General features: G+C 44.8%; 1 protein-coding gene and 1 long non-coding RNA gene across 2 annotated transcripts in view; one reads left to right on the plus strand and one right to left on the minus strand.

Annotated features, from left to right (window-relative positions):
- Positions 1-1342: 1342 nt before the first annotated feature.
- On the minus strand, positions 1343-11449 carry dll4 (delta-like 4 (Drosophila)). The gene is made up of 11 exons (XM_037086751.1): positions 10978-11449; positions 10564-10824; positions 10143-10200; positions 9227-9490; positions 6524-6584; positions 5296-5426; positions 4881-5050; positions 4573-4792; positions 3418-4147; positions 3051-3159; positions 1343-2588 (listed from the first exon to the last, which is right to left on the minus strand). The coding sequence occupies exons 1-11, from the start codon at positions 11029-11031 to the stop codon at positions 2583-2585; spliced, it is 2064 nt and encodes a 687-aa protein (XP_036942646.1). The 5' UTR covers positions 11032-11449; the 3' UTR covers positions 1343-2582.
- Positions 6766-13535, plus strand: part of LOC119012708 — a 76294-nt gene continuing 69524 nt past the window's right edge. The window contains exon 1 of the long non-coding RNA XR_005072572.1: positions 6766-7168. This is a non-coding gene — a long non-coding RNA (uncharacterized LOC119012708). The remainder of the gene's footprint in view (positions 7169-13535) is intronic.

The raw sequence follows: 13535 nt of genomic DNA on the forward strand, positions 1-13535 counted from the left end.
TCATGAGAGGAGGGGTGAGGGGGGGTGTGTTCCCCTTTGCCCTGCGCCTGGCTTTGTTTCGCCATTTCCAGCTTGAGGGGGTGGTATCCGTGGAAACGGATTTGAATTTCAAGCCAATTTAGGGCCCAGAGAGAGGACGAGGAGTGGGTGAGCGGGGCTGGAGCCAAAGGCGTTTCCAGGAATTACTCAAAGTAGTGATGGCACAGACAGGAGGGGCGGGGGGCTTTATGTCTCTATCTCATGTCCAGAACATTAAAGGGCCAATATGTAACTGTGTTTTAGTGGCAAATTTGGACTATCTCACCTCACCGTAACTCCAAATCATGTCCATTTTGCTCTGATTTTTACAAACACATCCTAAAAGTACATTAAAAATTGGTGGTAGCTTTAGCAAACAGCTATTCCCCATATCAAGAGCTCCTCTCTGTTTGTTCTCGGGCTCAATCCCATTTCCAGTTTTCACCCCAACCCTTCATTTTAGCCGTCAGCCTCGCCCCTCAGACGACAGGTAGCAAGGGTCGGGGGCTGAGATCTCTCCCAATATGGCTTCCTCAGCCATGGTGTTTTCTCTTGCGTTACCATGGCAACCCTTATCACAATGTAGATGGGAAAGCATGGATGCTGCAATTTGTTCACAACTTCATCGAATAAAAAAACCCAGGCAACTAGCAGTGATTTAGAGGCTCACGTTAGCAACCAGCGCTGCTCAATTGCCGGTCGGCTCTGGTATTAGAGGAGTGGAACCAAGTGCAACAACTCCGCAGCTGGACTTTAGTTAAATTTCAGCAGCATACGCCATTGAAGGGGAGGAACGCAACACTGATAATACTTCAGAATGAGAGGCTGTCATGCACACATCAGCAATAACGCCATGTTAGCTAGCAACCAAGACATCAGCAGACTAGTAGTGATTGTTTCCAAGAAAAGGTGCAGAACACATTTAAATGACCGGATTCTCATATCCCTCAGTTCAAAGTGAGCCTCTGAAAAACCTCCATATGGACGACGCTAACACTTGGCTCGACCCCAACAAGAATCAGGACACCCTACAGCTAGGCGTGAACCCGCAAAACAGAAGGCCAAAACTAGGTGGTAGGGTAAAGGGGTGTATTGGGAATTTGGCCGGGTGCTCATAAAAAGTTGCGTAGTAGAGCTTTAAATATGATGTGTGAATGTATGAGAGCGTCTGGATTTCATATTCATAAAGCTGCTCATAAATTCTTTCAAAAAAAAAAAAAACCCCAATGAAACACACATACCATCATCATTTGTACGCAATTTCATTATTTTCAAAACAACCTCAAAAATAATTTCCTTTTCCATTCGCTGACATCAAATTAAAAACATTTTCCAAGGAAGTTTTATTCTTCAGAAGTTTGGTCCTTATAAATATGCATTATATACAAAATAATATTATAAAACATATAAAGAGCAGTGTGTCATATTTAAATTAAACTCTGGAAATAATCATTTTAAAAAATTACATTATTGGTTCTGTATTTTTTTGAAATTTATTATAGGCAGGCAGTGGTGTGACAGTCTTTTCTCCATGTTTTTGAGTCTTTCTCAGTCGCGTTGCATAAAAAAAAAACAACAACACGCATTTTTCTATGCAATCTTTTCCCTCTTCTTGGATCTTGCTGGCACGGCAATGACTATTGCGCTCCTGTGGTTTTTCTCTTCAAATCCCTGTTGATTAAAAACTTGTGTTTTTTTTCCCCCCGATCTACTTTGTGTAGTGCAAATGATCCAAGAACAGACAAGGGCACAATTTTTTTAAGCATTCAAACCCCCTCTTTTGTTTTTTTTTAAGGCTTCTAGTGAATTTGGGCGGCATACAATCTTCAGCGTCCAACCGGTCGTTTTTTCACATGATTGACAGTCGAAGATTAGTTTCAGACATTCATAACTCTCAGTGTTTGTGAGGTTGGATTGTGACGGTGGGCGAGTTCACTCGTCTCGACCCTGAGTCTTGCATAGCAGGCGAAGATGGCAGGAGTGAGTGTGTGTGTGTATATGTGTGTGTGTGTGTGTGTGTGTGTGTGTGTGTGTGTGTGTGTGGGGGGGGGGGGTGGGGGCTTGAAGGTGGTCAAACCTTAGGCACCTTTTTTTTTTTTGTTTACTGATTGGTTGGCTGTCAAAGTCATCATGATTATCGCACAAGGCCGGGTCAGATACGAGGGGAATGGGGGGGGGGGCAATGATCCACCTTCACCTCCTTCCACCGTTCCAGGATGGCCGAGATTATAAATTAATATTTCACCGATGCTCTGTCAGTCTGTTCGCCAAGCATTGTCACAACAGGTCCTTCACTGTACATGTTTTGCATACAAACACTCGGTCAACATAAAGTTTTCTCAGTTCTTGTTTTGTTTTTGTCTTTTTTTTTTTCCCGCAGGGCAGCTGTTTCTGCCCTCTCCAGTTCTCAAGTGTTCCAGAGCAGCAGTGGACGTCTTAGAAACAATCTCCAGTCTCTTCTCAGCATTTGTAAACAATCCAGAATGTGAAATTCTGCCTCGATTGTGTCTTTTTTTTTTCCCCCCCTGCTTCCGTCCCTCCTCGCTTTTCAGACCCCTCACAGTTTATACCTGCAGGGGAAACAGGGAGAAGAGAAAGAAACTGCATCAGAAACGACACAATTATCCCAAAGTGTGTTCACAGCTCCTTTTTTTTTTTTTTTTTTTTAACCATTATAGGTCATCGACATTATATTTTTCTTGGAAATGAGCATCTTAAAAATTCCGCTAAATGCCACAGCAGTAAAACATAGCGCCTTTGAGACCGAGCCGAGCCAAACATGTGTGAGGAATCAGCATAAGTTCATACTGTGGGTCATCATGTGGCCAAGATAAAGAATGGCCACGGTAATTTACAGAAACAAATAATGCAGCTGATTGGGATTTCCCCAGCTCGTACACCAGGAACGCCACCGTCTCCCTGTCGTCAGTGAGCGATCGTGCGCTCGGGACCACATGATGCATTTCAAGTGGTTTTTTTTTGCGGAAATGCTGATGAAGATGTGATGTTTTATTTATTTATTTTTGGCTTACCTCTGTTGCTATGACGCATTCCCTCCTCTCCTCTGCTATAACGAATACCGACTGGTACATGGAGTCTCTTGAGGAACATATCGTTGATATCCTACACTCTGGCTTTTCACTGCAAACACAAATCACACTGTGTTAACACAAACTAGAAGCACATGGCGGAGCTATGCATTAGGTGCGTGCATATACAGTGAGGCAGCGGAGAGGAAATTTCTATATTTTCTGTAAATGATGGTTTGCGAGTTTGAAAGGAAAAAAACGACAATTGGGGCTCGTAGTGATTAAACTGAATCGAGTGAGAGCTGGGATCAACAGCACCGTATGAGGACAATAAATGAAGGCGAGTGAGGGAGAATGTGGTTCCTCTCACCTGTACAGTCGACTCGACGGCATTTTGTCTTCTAAACATTTGTCATAAATAAGACTTTTATCCTCTTGCGACTTTTCATCCTTGAACTCCTTTGATTTGGAGTTGTAAGAGTCCAAGTGATAGTTTTTGTGGATAAAGTTCGATTTCTCCGATTCGCAGTCCACCTCCAGGCTGATTTTCTGGTTGGTGTTTTTCAGCTGCGACGCCGGGATCAGGTTGTCCCTCTGAACGTTGGACAGGTTGTTCATAGTCTCTGTGTCCCCGCTGTCTCTCTGGGCCTGCCGGTGGATGTGCCTCAAAGCCAAGCCCACCATGCACAGCAGCACCAGCAGCGCCACCAGCCCCACGGCCAGAGAGACCGCCGCCCACTGGAAGCCATCTTGATTCTCTCCGTTCCCAGGAGATTTGGATATGACATCGCAGCGAGGCCCGGAGGACCCTGAAGGGCACAAGCAGGTTGCCGGGGGCTTGCCCGGCCCGCCGCCTCCCATGCAAACACCCCCGTTGAGGCAGGGACGAACGGTACACTCGTCCAGGATTCTGTCGCAGTTGCGTCCGCCGTAGCCCGCGGGACAGATGCAGGTGTAGTCGTTGATTCGGTCTTGGCAGGTGCCGCCGTTGAGGCAGGGGTTACCGGCACACTCGTTGATGTTGATCTCGCAGCGCTGGCCCGTAAATCCTGCGCGGCAGCTGCACACACGCATGCCGCCGTGGATCAGACACAGACCACCTACGGGAGAGGAGAGGAGGTTGTTGGTATGAGTGACACGGCATTGCAACATCTAGCATTTCAAAATCACAAAAACGAGGCCCCCTCAGTTCACACATCGCCATCAAATCCACAGTGTGACCGCAGCACTGTGTATTGTTCTCCCAACCTCACAGCCCGCCATGTTTACAAGAAGACAGAAATCCAGCCTGCGCTGGATATTTGTCCCCTTTCATCAACAACTGCAGCGAGCTGTGGCGACATTTACAAGCTGCTTCTCTGAGCTGCCGAGTGTTTATACGGAGGACAATAGACACCAAGTTCCCACCAATTCCTGTTGTTCCTCGCTGCTTCCAGTTGCAGGAATTTGAAGGGGGGGGAAAGAAAGAGCGAGGGGAAGTTCAGAGAGGGGAGGGGGGGAGGCAAAAAGGGGAGGAAGACTGTACCATTAGCGCAGGGAAGCGACGTGCACTTGTCCACTCTCTTCTCGCAGTTGAGTCCGGTGTAGCCGCGGGGACACTCGCACATGTAGCTGCGGCCATTGTCCTTCTCCCAGCATTTGCCACTGTGGAAACAGGGGGAGTCGGCGCAGGTCAGCAGGCTGTGCTCGCAGTGGGAGCCCTCGAAACCTTTCAGACACTTGCACGTGTAGCCGCTCTCCAAATTCTGGGGAAGAGAGTCAGGAATTAGTCCCGAGGAGCGGAGCCGAAAAAACAACTGTAAGTTTGACCACATAGAGACGCTTCCAACTCACGGTGCAGACGCCGCCGTTCCTGCAGGGGTTGCTGTCACACTCCTGCATCTCCAGCTCACAGTTGACCCCTGTGAAGCCAGGCAGGCATGTGCACGTGTAGCTGCCCTGTCCTGTGTTCATGCAGGTGGCGCCATTCACGCAGGGATGGTGATGGGTGCAGAAGTTCAGATCTAGCCGAGACAGAGAGAGAAAGAAAGAAGTGTTTGTTTACAGGGAGAAAAAAAAAAGAAAAAGAAAAAGAAGAAAAGCCATCTACCCCGGATGTGCCCGGAGCTATGAATGGAACACTTCAGAGGAAACCTAATTTGCTAATGCTTTCAAGTTAATTCAAATGAAAACACTGCGCAAGTAATACGAGAAGTTGGTCTTTAAAAAAGGAACAGCAGCAGTGTGTCCAAGTTGTGCGGCGGTGTACCTTGGTCACATAATAGGCCTCCCCAACCCTCCTGACAGTTACACTGCCACGGCAGCTGGCAGGTGCCGTGCTTGCAGGCCGGGTACTTCTTACACTCGTCGCAGAACGTGCCCTGCCAGCCCTCTCTGCATCTGCAAAAACACAGACAAAACAGGTCATTTAATTCATTTCTCCCTCTGCGTGCCTTATAGCTGCCATGAACAACAAATCCGAGTCTGGTCCTTTTCACTTTATTTGATTTCGAGTCGACACTGATTAATCGAGAGCGGACTTCTTTCGCTTTGTAGCGCTGCCCTGGGTTACGTTATAAAATCAGTCATCAATCATGTAACAGGACATTAATAGCTGCTTCACAGTTGGATACAATCATTTAACGCTCGTATCAATCCATCACGAGAACGGTTTTTTTCATGGTGTTGCACATTGGTTCCTACAAAATAAAAGCATTGACGATGTTCATGAGGGTATGTAACGCGTATTAAGGATAAATAATGATTATATAATGAAACAAAGGTGAAATGTGACTTAAAAACATCTGGCAGGCAGCGAACACTGAAAGTCATTTTTTCTCGCTTCCCATGAATATCTGTTTCTCAGCACAGTGTTGCAGCAACCTTGCTGAACCACAAGATTGTGGGACTTGAGATGTACTTTTTAAGGTTCCAGGATTTAATTATTTTTTTAAATTTTTTTTTTGCTGAGAGAGCAGCAGCTTTGCAGCGTCGGTTATCTAAAAGCGGGGATTTAACCCCGATTTGGGTCTGTTCTGGCGGTGGGAATGATGGATTTGCGTCTGAAAAAAAAGGAGGGCAAAATGGGATTCAGGAGGAATTTCTCACAGCGAGCAAATGTGTGTGTGTGTGTGAATTATCCTCACTGGTGAGTGAGTGAGTGAGACAGGGTAGTGACAAGAAAGGAACATGGGAAGCAGAGAAGCCAGCGAGTGACGCAGGGAGAGACATGAGAGGGAGCGGACCGAAACCCTGTTGATTTAGTGCACTTTAGTGGTCGGCTCAGATTTGGTCGTGTGCAGCCATGATGATGTTAACGTGACAATAAACTTGAAAAAAATAAAAATAAAAATGGATTTCTGGGAGATGAAATCGCAGCCAAAGCTCTCCACGCGGCTGTAACTGGCCCCTTTCGCACCGCTCCCCCATATGTGTGTTTTCCTTCCTACACGATGGCCAACACCTATTTCCCACACTTCATAATTATTAATACTTACACACACTCGCCAGGTTTGGAGCAGTTTCCATTCCTCTCGCTGCAGCCTTCCAGACAGATAGCTGAAGCAAAAGAGAGAGGAGGAAAAAAAAAAAAACAGACATACAGTGAGTCTGCTGCTCTTTTTTTATGCATTTATACTTTCAAATAAGTTAAAACACTTAAAACAACAGTCACACTACAAATAAACAACAACCAAGCATTCAGCTTCCTGCAGGCCTCAGTGATGTTCAACTACAACCTGTCTCCGTCTGATCCTGACCCTGTGCGCCACACCCCGGGCCGCGGGTCTGGTTTTGTCCCGTTTTAAGTGCGCCGCCTCTCGCATGACACTGATTCGCGGGACGACATATCAGGCGGCTGACGGTAAGCGGTCGGTTTTAGTCCCGAGCAGATGCTCGCTCTCAATAGCAGACAGCTGTCACTATTGTTGTTTGTGGTCCGCCACAACCATATTTGCAGCTGCTACTACCGCGCGCCCAACAATGAAGGAAGGGGGGGAGGAGGAGGGGGGGCTAAAACATCGATGGCGCGTGGCGGATAATAATGCCGCGATTAACCTTGGCGCGTGCAGTCGGCCGGGCTCCTCCCACCACCACCACCCGGATTAAGTTACCGGGCAGGCGCCATACTGTACTTAATGAAGGTAGAGGAAATACTCTTTTATTTTACTTTATTTTTTTAAAGTAAACACAAACACTGACTTGAATGTGACCTCCTTTACTTTTAAATTGTGACACAAAGCCTGAGTTAAAGACGCACCTGTTGAAGCTAATTTGAATATTGACAAGCTAGCAACAGGAAGTTAGCCCTCATATTTAGCTAGCCCCTTACAGCTGTGTTCATTAGCCACTTGCTATCTATCTATCTATCTATCTATCTATCTATCTATCTATCTATCTATCTATCTATCTATCTATCTATCTAAAATATACAATGTGCATTTTATTGTGCTTTTGAATATTGACAAGCTAGCAACTGGCCATTAGCCCTCATATTTAGCTAGCTGTGTTCATTAGCCACTTGTTATCTATCTATCTATCTATCTATCTATCTGTCTGTCTGTCTGTCTGTCTGTCTGTCTGTCTATCTATCTATCTATCTATCTTGTGCTTTTGAATGTTGATAAGCTAAACAAAAGTAGCGCTTACAGCTGTGTTCATTAGCCATTTGTTTAAGTTTAATTAGGATGACTCTAGGCTATCTATCTGTCCATCTATCTATGTTGAAAGCAATTAGCACCTACATTTAGCCCCTACAGTTGAGTTCATTAGCCAACAACTATCTATCTATGTGTGTCTGAAGTGTAAAATTTGTAACGAACGTTTTTATTGTGATTAGTGTGATTTTGAATATTGACAAGCTAAAGGAAATTAGTCCTTACAGCTGTGTTCATTAACCATTTATTTCAAGTTAAGTGACGATGACTGTATCTATCCATCTATCTATGTATCAATGCACAATGTGTATATTTGTTGTGCTTTTGAATATTAACAACCTAACAGGCATTAGCACTTACTTTTAGCCCCTACTGTTGAGTTCATTAGCTGTTTGTTTTCAGTTTAATTAAGATGACTGTAAAGCCTATCTATCAATCCATCTATCCATCTATCTATCTATCTGTCTGTCTGGTTCATTGTGCTTTTCCAAGCACAATGTTTCTCTGTCCTTGTGTAGGCGCAGACGTGTGGCCAAGCTTGTTTAAATTGATGTATGGCAGTGTGAGAGAGGAGGGAAATTATAGTGTCTGAAAGATGCCCAATCTATCTTTCTCATGTATATTTTCTGTAGTCACCGACGATTGATGTGTCTGTAATTGCAACACGTGAACCCATCTGGTTAGAATTTGGCGCCACAGTCAAAATAGCACATGCCAATTTCTCTTTCACCACCGAGTGACACGGATGACAGATCCGCTGTCGCCCATGTGGTCACACATCCAGCACATGGTAACTATTACTCTCACGGTGCCTCCTTCCAATCTACTCTTTGATTAATTTGTTTTGGTGAAAAGGGCCCTTGGTATTGTGGAGCCAAATGGCACCAGGCCTCCTCGCGGGCCCATTCAGAGCTGTCCAAAACATGCAAGTGTTGGTCTATGATTTGGCCGAGAGGGTTTGCACAAGTATAATGTGCCTGTTGTCATGCTAAGCCGTCTGTCCCTCAACCCATATTCAATGAGTGTTCGCAAAGCCACAACCAATTACATGACAGAATTATATGATTACAAATTATATGAGGCAGATAGGTCTGAAAAATGCATTCTACACCAAAATTGCCTATCAGACCTGCCAAATATGATGACATCATGTGTTATTATGGCACTCAAAATCTTGTGGCCATAAAATTATGACCTATTTGTAATCTCACAACTTATCAATTACTGATACGTTGTGCACGCTCGTGACTCTTTATTCTCTCTGAGAACTAAAGCGTAACGATGAAGGGGCAAAGGTCGCACACTACAGGAAGACTTTGTATGAACTCTGAGTGTCTAAACAGCCCAACAAAGTTATCATACCAAGCTCCACAGCTAGGCCGAAACAGATTCCACTATTTATAAGCCATCTGCAAACATCTGGGTGAGCCTCTACACTGACACAAGCTCAAAAAAACAAAACTCCAAACATGAACTGAAAGAGATATACAGGAAACATGCCAGGTGTGAACAGGCCTACTCGAAGATAATTTATTGGTTGCTTACGTTCTTCACAGTATTTCCCCTTCCAGCCAGGCAGACAGGATAACTGCCCATCACGGTTGCAGGTGTAGTGGCCAAATCGATCGTCCCTGGGCGTGCACTTTTTGTTACAGTTCTCTCCGTAGTAACTTTCGTTGCAGATGAACCGGTAAGAATATCTCAGCTCTGTCTGTTTTCCAGCCTGCATATCCTGAGACCAGTCGGTGCCGACACCCAGCTGTCTTTGGATGGCGAAAAGGCTAATCAAAAAGTCTGGGTTGTTCGTATCTGAAAGAGGAAGAAAAAGAGAAGGAGGAAGTCAGATTAATGTAGTGATGTTTGCATGATTATGGTTTTATGTCAAGGGCAGCATCATAAATGGCTTTGGGGTTCAAAAGTCATCCACTTTCGCTTTAATAATCTGCCCAGCACCAAGCTGCATCCCTTATCAAATCCCATACAGCTTAGATGAAAGATAAACTCAGGTTGAAATTTCCTCTTTCTTTCCGTCAGCAAAAACATTCCCAGGCCCAGTCCCCTCTTCCAAAGGGCGGAACAGAGTAAGGTGTAAAATACAGGAAGATGTAGTCAGGGGTTTTTGGCAGGCACTGCGTATTCTCACCAAAGCCCACAGCTCTTTCCCACGCCAAAAATAAACCAGAGGAAGTTCAATTGTATTGGGTATAAGAATGAAAAAGGTGTTCTGAAGTTCATAACAAAGGGTGAATATAGGCGTGAAAATGTGTGAAATCGTGAACAATTAACAAGAGGTGGAGAGGAACATGACGAGTGACTGAGCTGTGTTTAATAGACTCCTCATTTTTTGGGGGGTGCTCTTTCTTTTGTGCATGTATTGAAAATGGGAAACTAGTTGGAGAGCCTCATGATGTTAAATGTACAGACAGAGCTCCCTCCTGTGGTACAAAGATGTTGCACTTACCTACAGGTAGATTTCCATAAGGTGAATGCCAGGCTTCAATAATTAATGAAAATGACCCCTAAGGAGAAAAAACATGCAGTTAATTAATGTGCATTGTACTAATTTTTTTTTTTAGTCACTCAGAATTTAGAGAGAAAAGCTGACATCATTTCGTATTCTGCTGTTTTTGATTGGCTTCTGATTGTTTTTTAAAAAGGGAGCTATTTCATTTACACTTCATGGAGACATTTACACTCATGGCCCTCTGGTATTTTTAAAGTGAACGACGTCGTAGCGGTCCAATCTTGTTTATCGACACACTGTTACCTAATGATATGGATTAGATGAGCTGACCAATAACCGGTGCGCTCCCAAAATGCATAGCAGCTCCCTTGAAACAACATTTAATAGACAAAGTGGACGCGCTGCTCCACGCTCTTACCGGCCATCCAAAGTTGAAGGGTATTTGAATCGGTCTAGGTAAAGTGCCACTGTCCTTGGCGCTGAAAGAGTTCGTCCCCAGCACCGCTGTCATTGTACTTCCAAAGATGCAGTCACCTGGCGAGACCACAGCCTGATAGTTCTTTAGGCAAATTCTAAAATAAGTCCTGCAGTTGGGCTTGCACGCGTTCCCGTTCGCCAGCAAACCCTTGTGGTTTTTAAATTCGTGCAGATCGAGCTCAAAAACACCGGATCCAAATACCTAAAAGAGAAGGAGATATGGTTTAGGAACACGTCACTTCGGGTACACACAGCTTAGAGAAATTAAACAAGTGGCTCTCCATGTGTGGTTTTTTTTGTGTGTGTGTGCTGGTCTGAGGACCACCGGGGGAGATGCATTCATCCTCCTTCATACCTGTGATATCAACGTGGTGCTGAATGCGATGGTAAAGGTGAACCAGGCTGCCATCCTTCTCGCTTCTCCAGGGCAGCCGCGTCACCAGCCAGCTAATAAAGCAGCAAAACCTTCCTACTCCAAAGTATTTACACCAAGGTAAACAAATGGAAGAAAAAAAAATCTCTAAAAACACGTATAAATCCTTCTTCACTCCCAGGGAGTTCACCCGTAGCTCCTTGTTGGCGTGCGTCAAAAGCGTCCAGAGAAAGCGTTTCCAACCCCCCAAGTTATCCAAAAGGTGAGGGAAGAGCAATATCCACAGCCTGGAGCTGCTTCTTTCTGTCAGCAGGCGTCCCCTCCTCGCATGGTACTGTACTCCACAATGGTCACTCGGCGGTGTGCGCGCGTCTCAGAGCTTGTTTTGGTGCTGAACTTGGTGCGTCAGTGCGCCACGGACGTTCATCACTCGTCTTATTACTCGTGAATGAACCGTAGTGTGTCTCCTCCCAGATATATAGACTTGCACTGCGCTGCTCATTACATAAACTGCCAATCACTCCTCTGACACCGCCCACTCCACATATTCAACCCCCTTCCCTTCCAACCCAACAACAATTATCCAGATTTAATACCCACTGGCACTGCGCTGCTGACTGACCACCATGGATACTGGGCGATTATTAACAAGCCCTAACATCTGTTGACTTATTTTTAGCGCACAATACGCCGGACGCACATTTACACATTGTGGACAGTGAGTAAGGACAATGAAGGAGAGCTGAAACTTCGAGAATAGAAAGCAGGATTTCAATTACAGCCTTTACTCCTTCCCTGCCCCTCGGTTCCACTCAATTGCACGCCTAATTAGGCCTTACTACAGCGCTGGAGCCGTGCGCACGGTTTCCTTTCAGAGCCCCGACTCTCTGTGGGGTCATCTGCGTCTCTCCCTCGGGCTGTATCACAAACAATGAAACGAGAAACGCGATTAAAAGGAAACATCTCATCCCAGAATTTGTTTTAATGGCCGGTGACGCAGACATTCACTTTTTTACTGTTTTATTCTTTTGAGGCAAAGCAGACGCATAAAGCTCATGGCACATATGGAGAACAAATGTCCTTATGCGCCTACATCAACCTACAGACTTTAATTTAATGTACATTTCTTCTTAATACTAATTATAAATACACGCGGTTTCCTTTTACGCACGGACACACGGGCCTTTTCTACGTTACTCCGGGTGTGTTTCATCTCGTTGGTGGCGTGTGCCCCTCCATGCCCACCCATGCGTTTTACGGTTTAGTGGCAGCGTGCCTCCTATTGTTGCGGCGCGTGTCCCTCTCTCGCCCTCATGCGGGTGTAATGTGCGGGACGGGAGACATAACTATTCAGCTGTATGCAAATGAGCCCTCTCTCTCGCTCTCCCTCTCTCTCTCTCTCTCTCTTACACACACACACACACACACACACACACACACACACACACACACACACACACACACACACACACAATCACCTGCATCCGTAAATTTGCTTTATTCGTCCCTGTAGCCTCTAACAGCTCTCAGCAGATTGAGATAAAAGATTTAATTTGATGGCCTGAAATTGACAGTGGTGATAATAAACAGAGGTGTTCTCTCTGTCTCCCTGAATCAGTTTGCCACTACGATAAATAACTTTACACACTCCTAAATATTCCAGAATGCTATCAAATACACAACAAGATTAATTAAACGTGTCTCTCTGGTGAATTAATTAATTTTTATTTCGCTCACAAAAGGAAATCGTCTCCAAATAAATTCACCATGAACCATAAAATAACATTCTGCGGATCCTCTGGTTGCATATTCGCCTGAATAATCGCTCTCCCTCAGTGTTTCTCCCTGCATACATGGCTTGTTTTTGATCGTCTGATTGGTTGTATTTGTTATTCGATCGCCAGTGTCTCTCTCATTTACCATCTGGTGGGAGACTGGCAGCGCGACGCACCGTTTTGTATCGTCTGTTCACGGAGGGGACAAGCCAATTTTCTCCAACCTGTTCATCTAAATTCTGTTTGGCATCAGCGTGTCCGTTTGTGGAGAAGAACTACAGTAATCCCCTAAAAACATTCAGAGGGATTTTTTTTTATTCTTATTATTCCCCCCATGTTGTGAGAAAGTGGAATTGTCATGCAGCAACAAGATTTTATTCAGCATGAGGAGGATACAGTAGGCTTGTGTTAAAGATGATAGTAAGGCCACTGGAGACATTGTTTTAAGCATCAAATACTTGATAATACTGTTATTATTGTTAATGTTATGAATGGTGCAATTTTTTTTATGATAAATACGTTAGAAAGTATCATACAAAGATATAAAGAGCACTCATTTTGCTCATTTGCTATTGTGTGATGGACCCATTTGTGGTGTGCCATGTGATAAGAAATCAGGGTAGTTTAAAAAGCTGACGCAACTTTGCTGTGACAAAAACGATACAATTTTATACAGACGTGTGTGTATTTTCTATGTATGATTGCGTTTTAAAGTCGATGTGATTTTCCCTTGAACTCCACACGATCTCTGCATGTTTGCGTTTC

Source organism: Acanthopagrus latus, chromosome 22, assembly GCF_904848185.1.
Source record: "Acanthopagrus latus isolate v.2019 chromosome 22, fAcaLat1.1, whole genome shotgun sequence".
NCBI classification, from domain to species: Eukaryota; Metazoa; Chordata; class Actinopteri; order Spariformes; family Sparidae; genus Acanthopagrus; species Acanthopagrus latus.

Bases quoted from the DNA above. Each gene is read 5' to 3' on its own strand.
- dll4 (XM_037086751.1), bottom strand. From the start codon at position 11,031: ATGGCAGCCTGGTTCACCTTTACCATCGCATTCAGCACCACGTTGATA. The intron at 9,491-10,142 runs GTAAGTGCAACA...TTCCTCTTTCAG, and splicing joins TTATGGAAATCTACCTGTAG to ATACGAACAACCCAGACTTT. The intron at 5,427-6,523 runs GTAAGTATTAAT...GTGTTTTTGCAG, and splicing joins TCCAAACCTGGCGAGTGTGT to ATGCAGAGAGGGCTGGCAGG.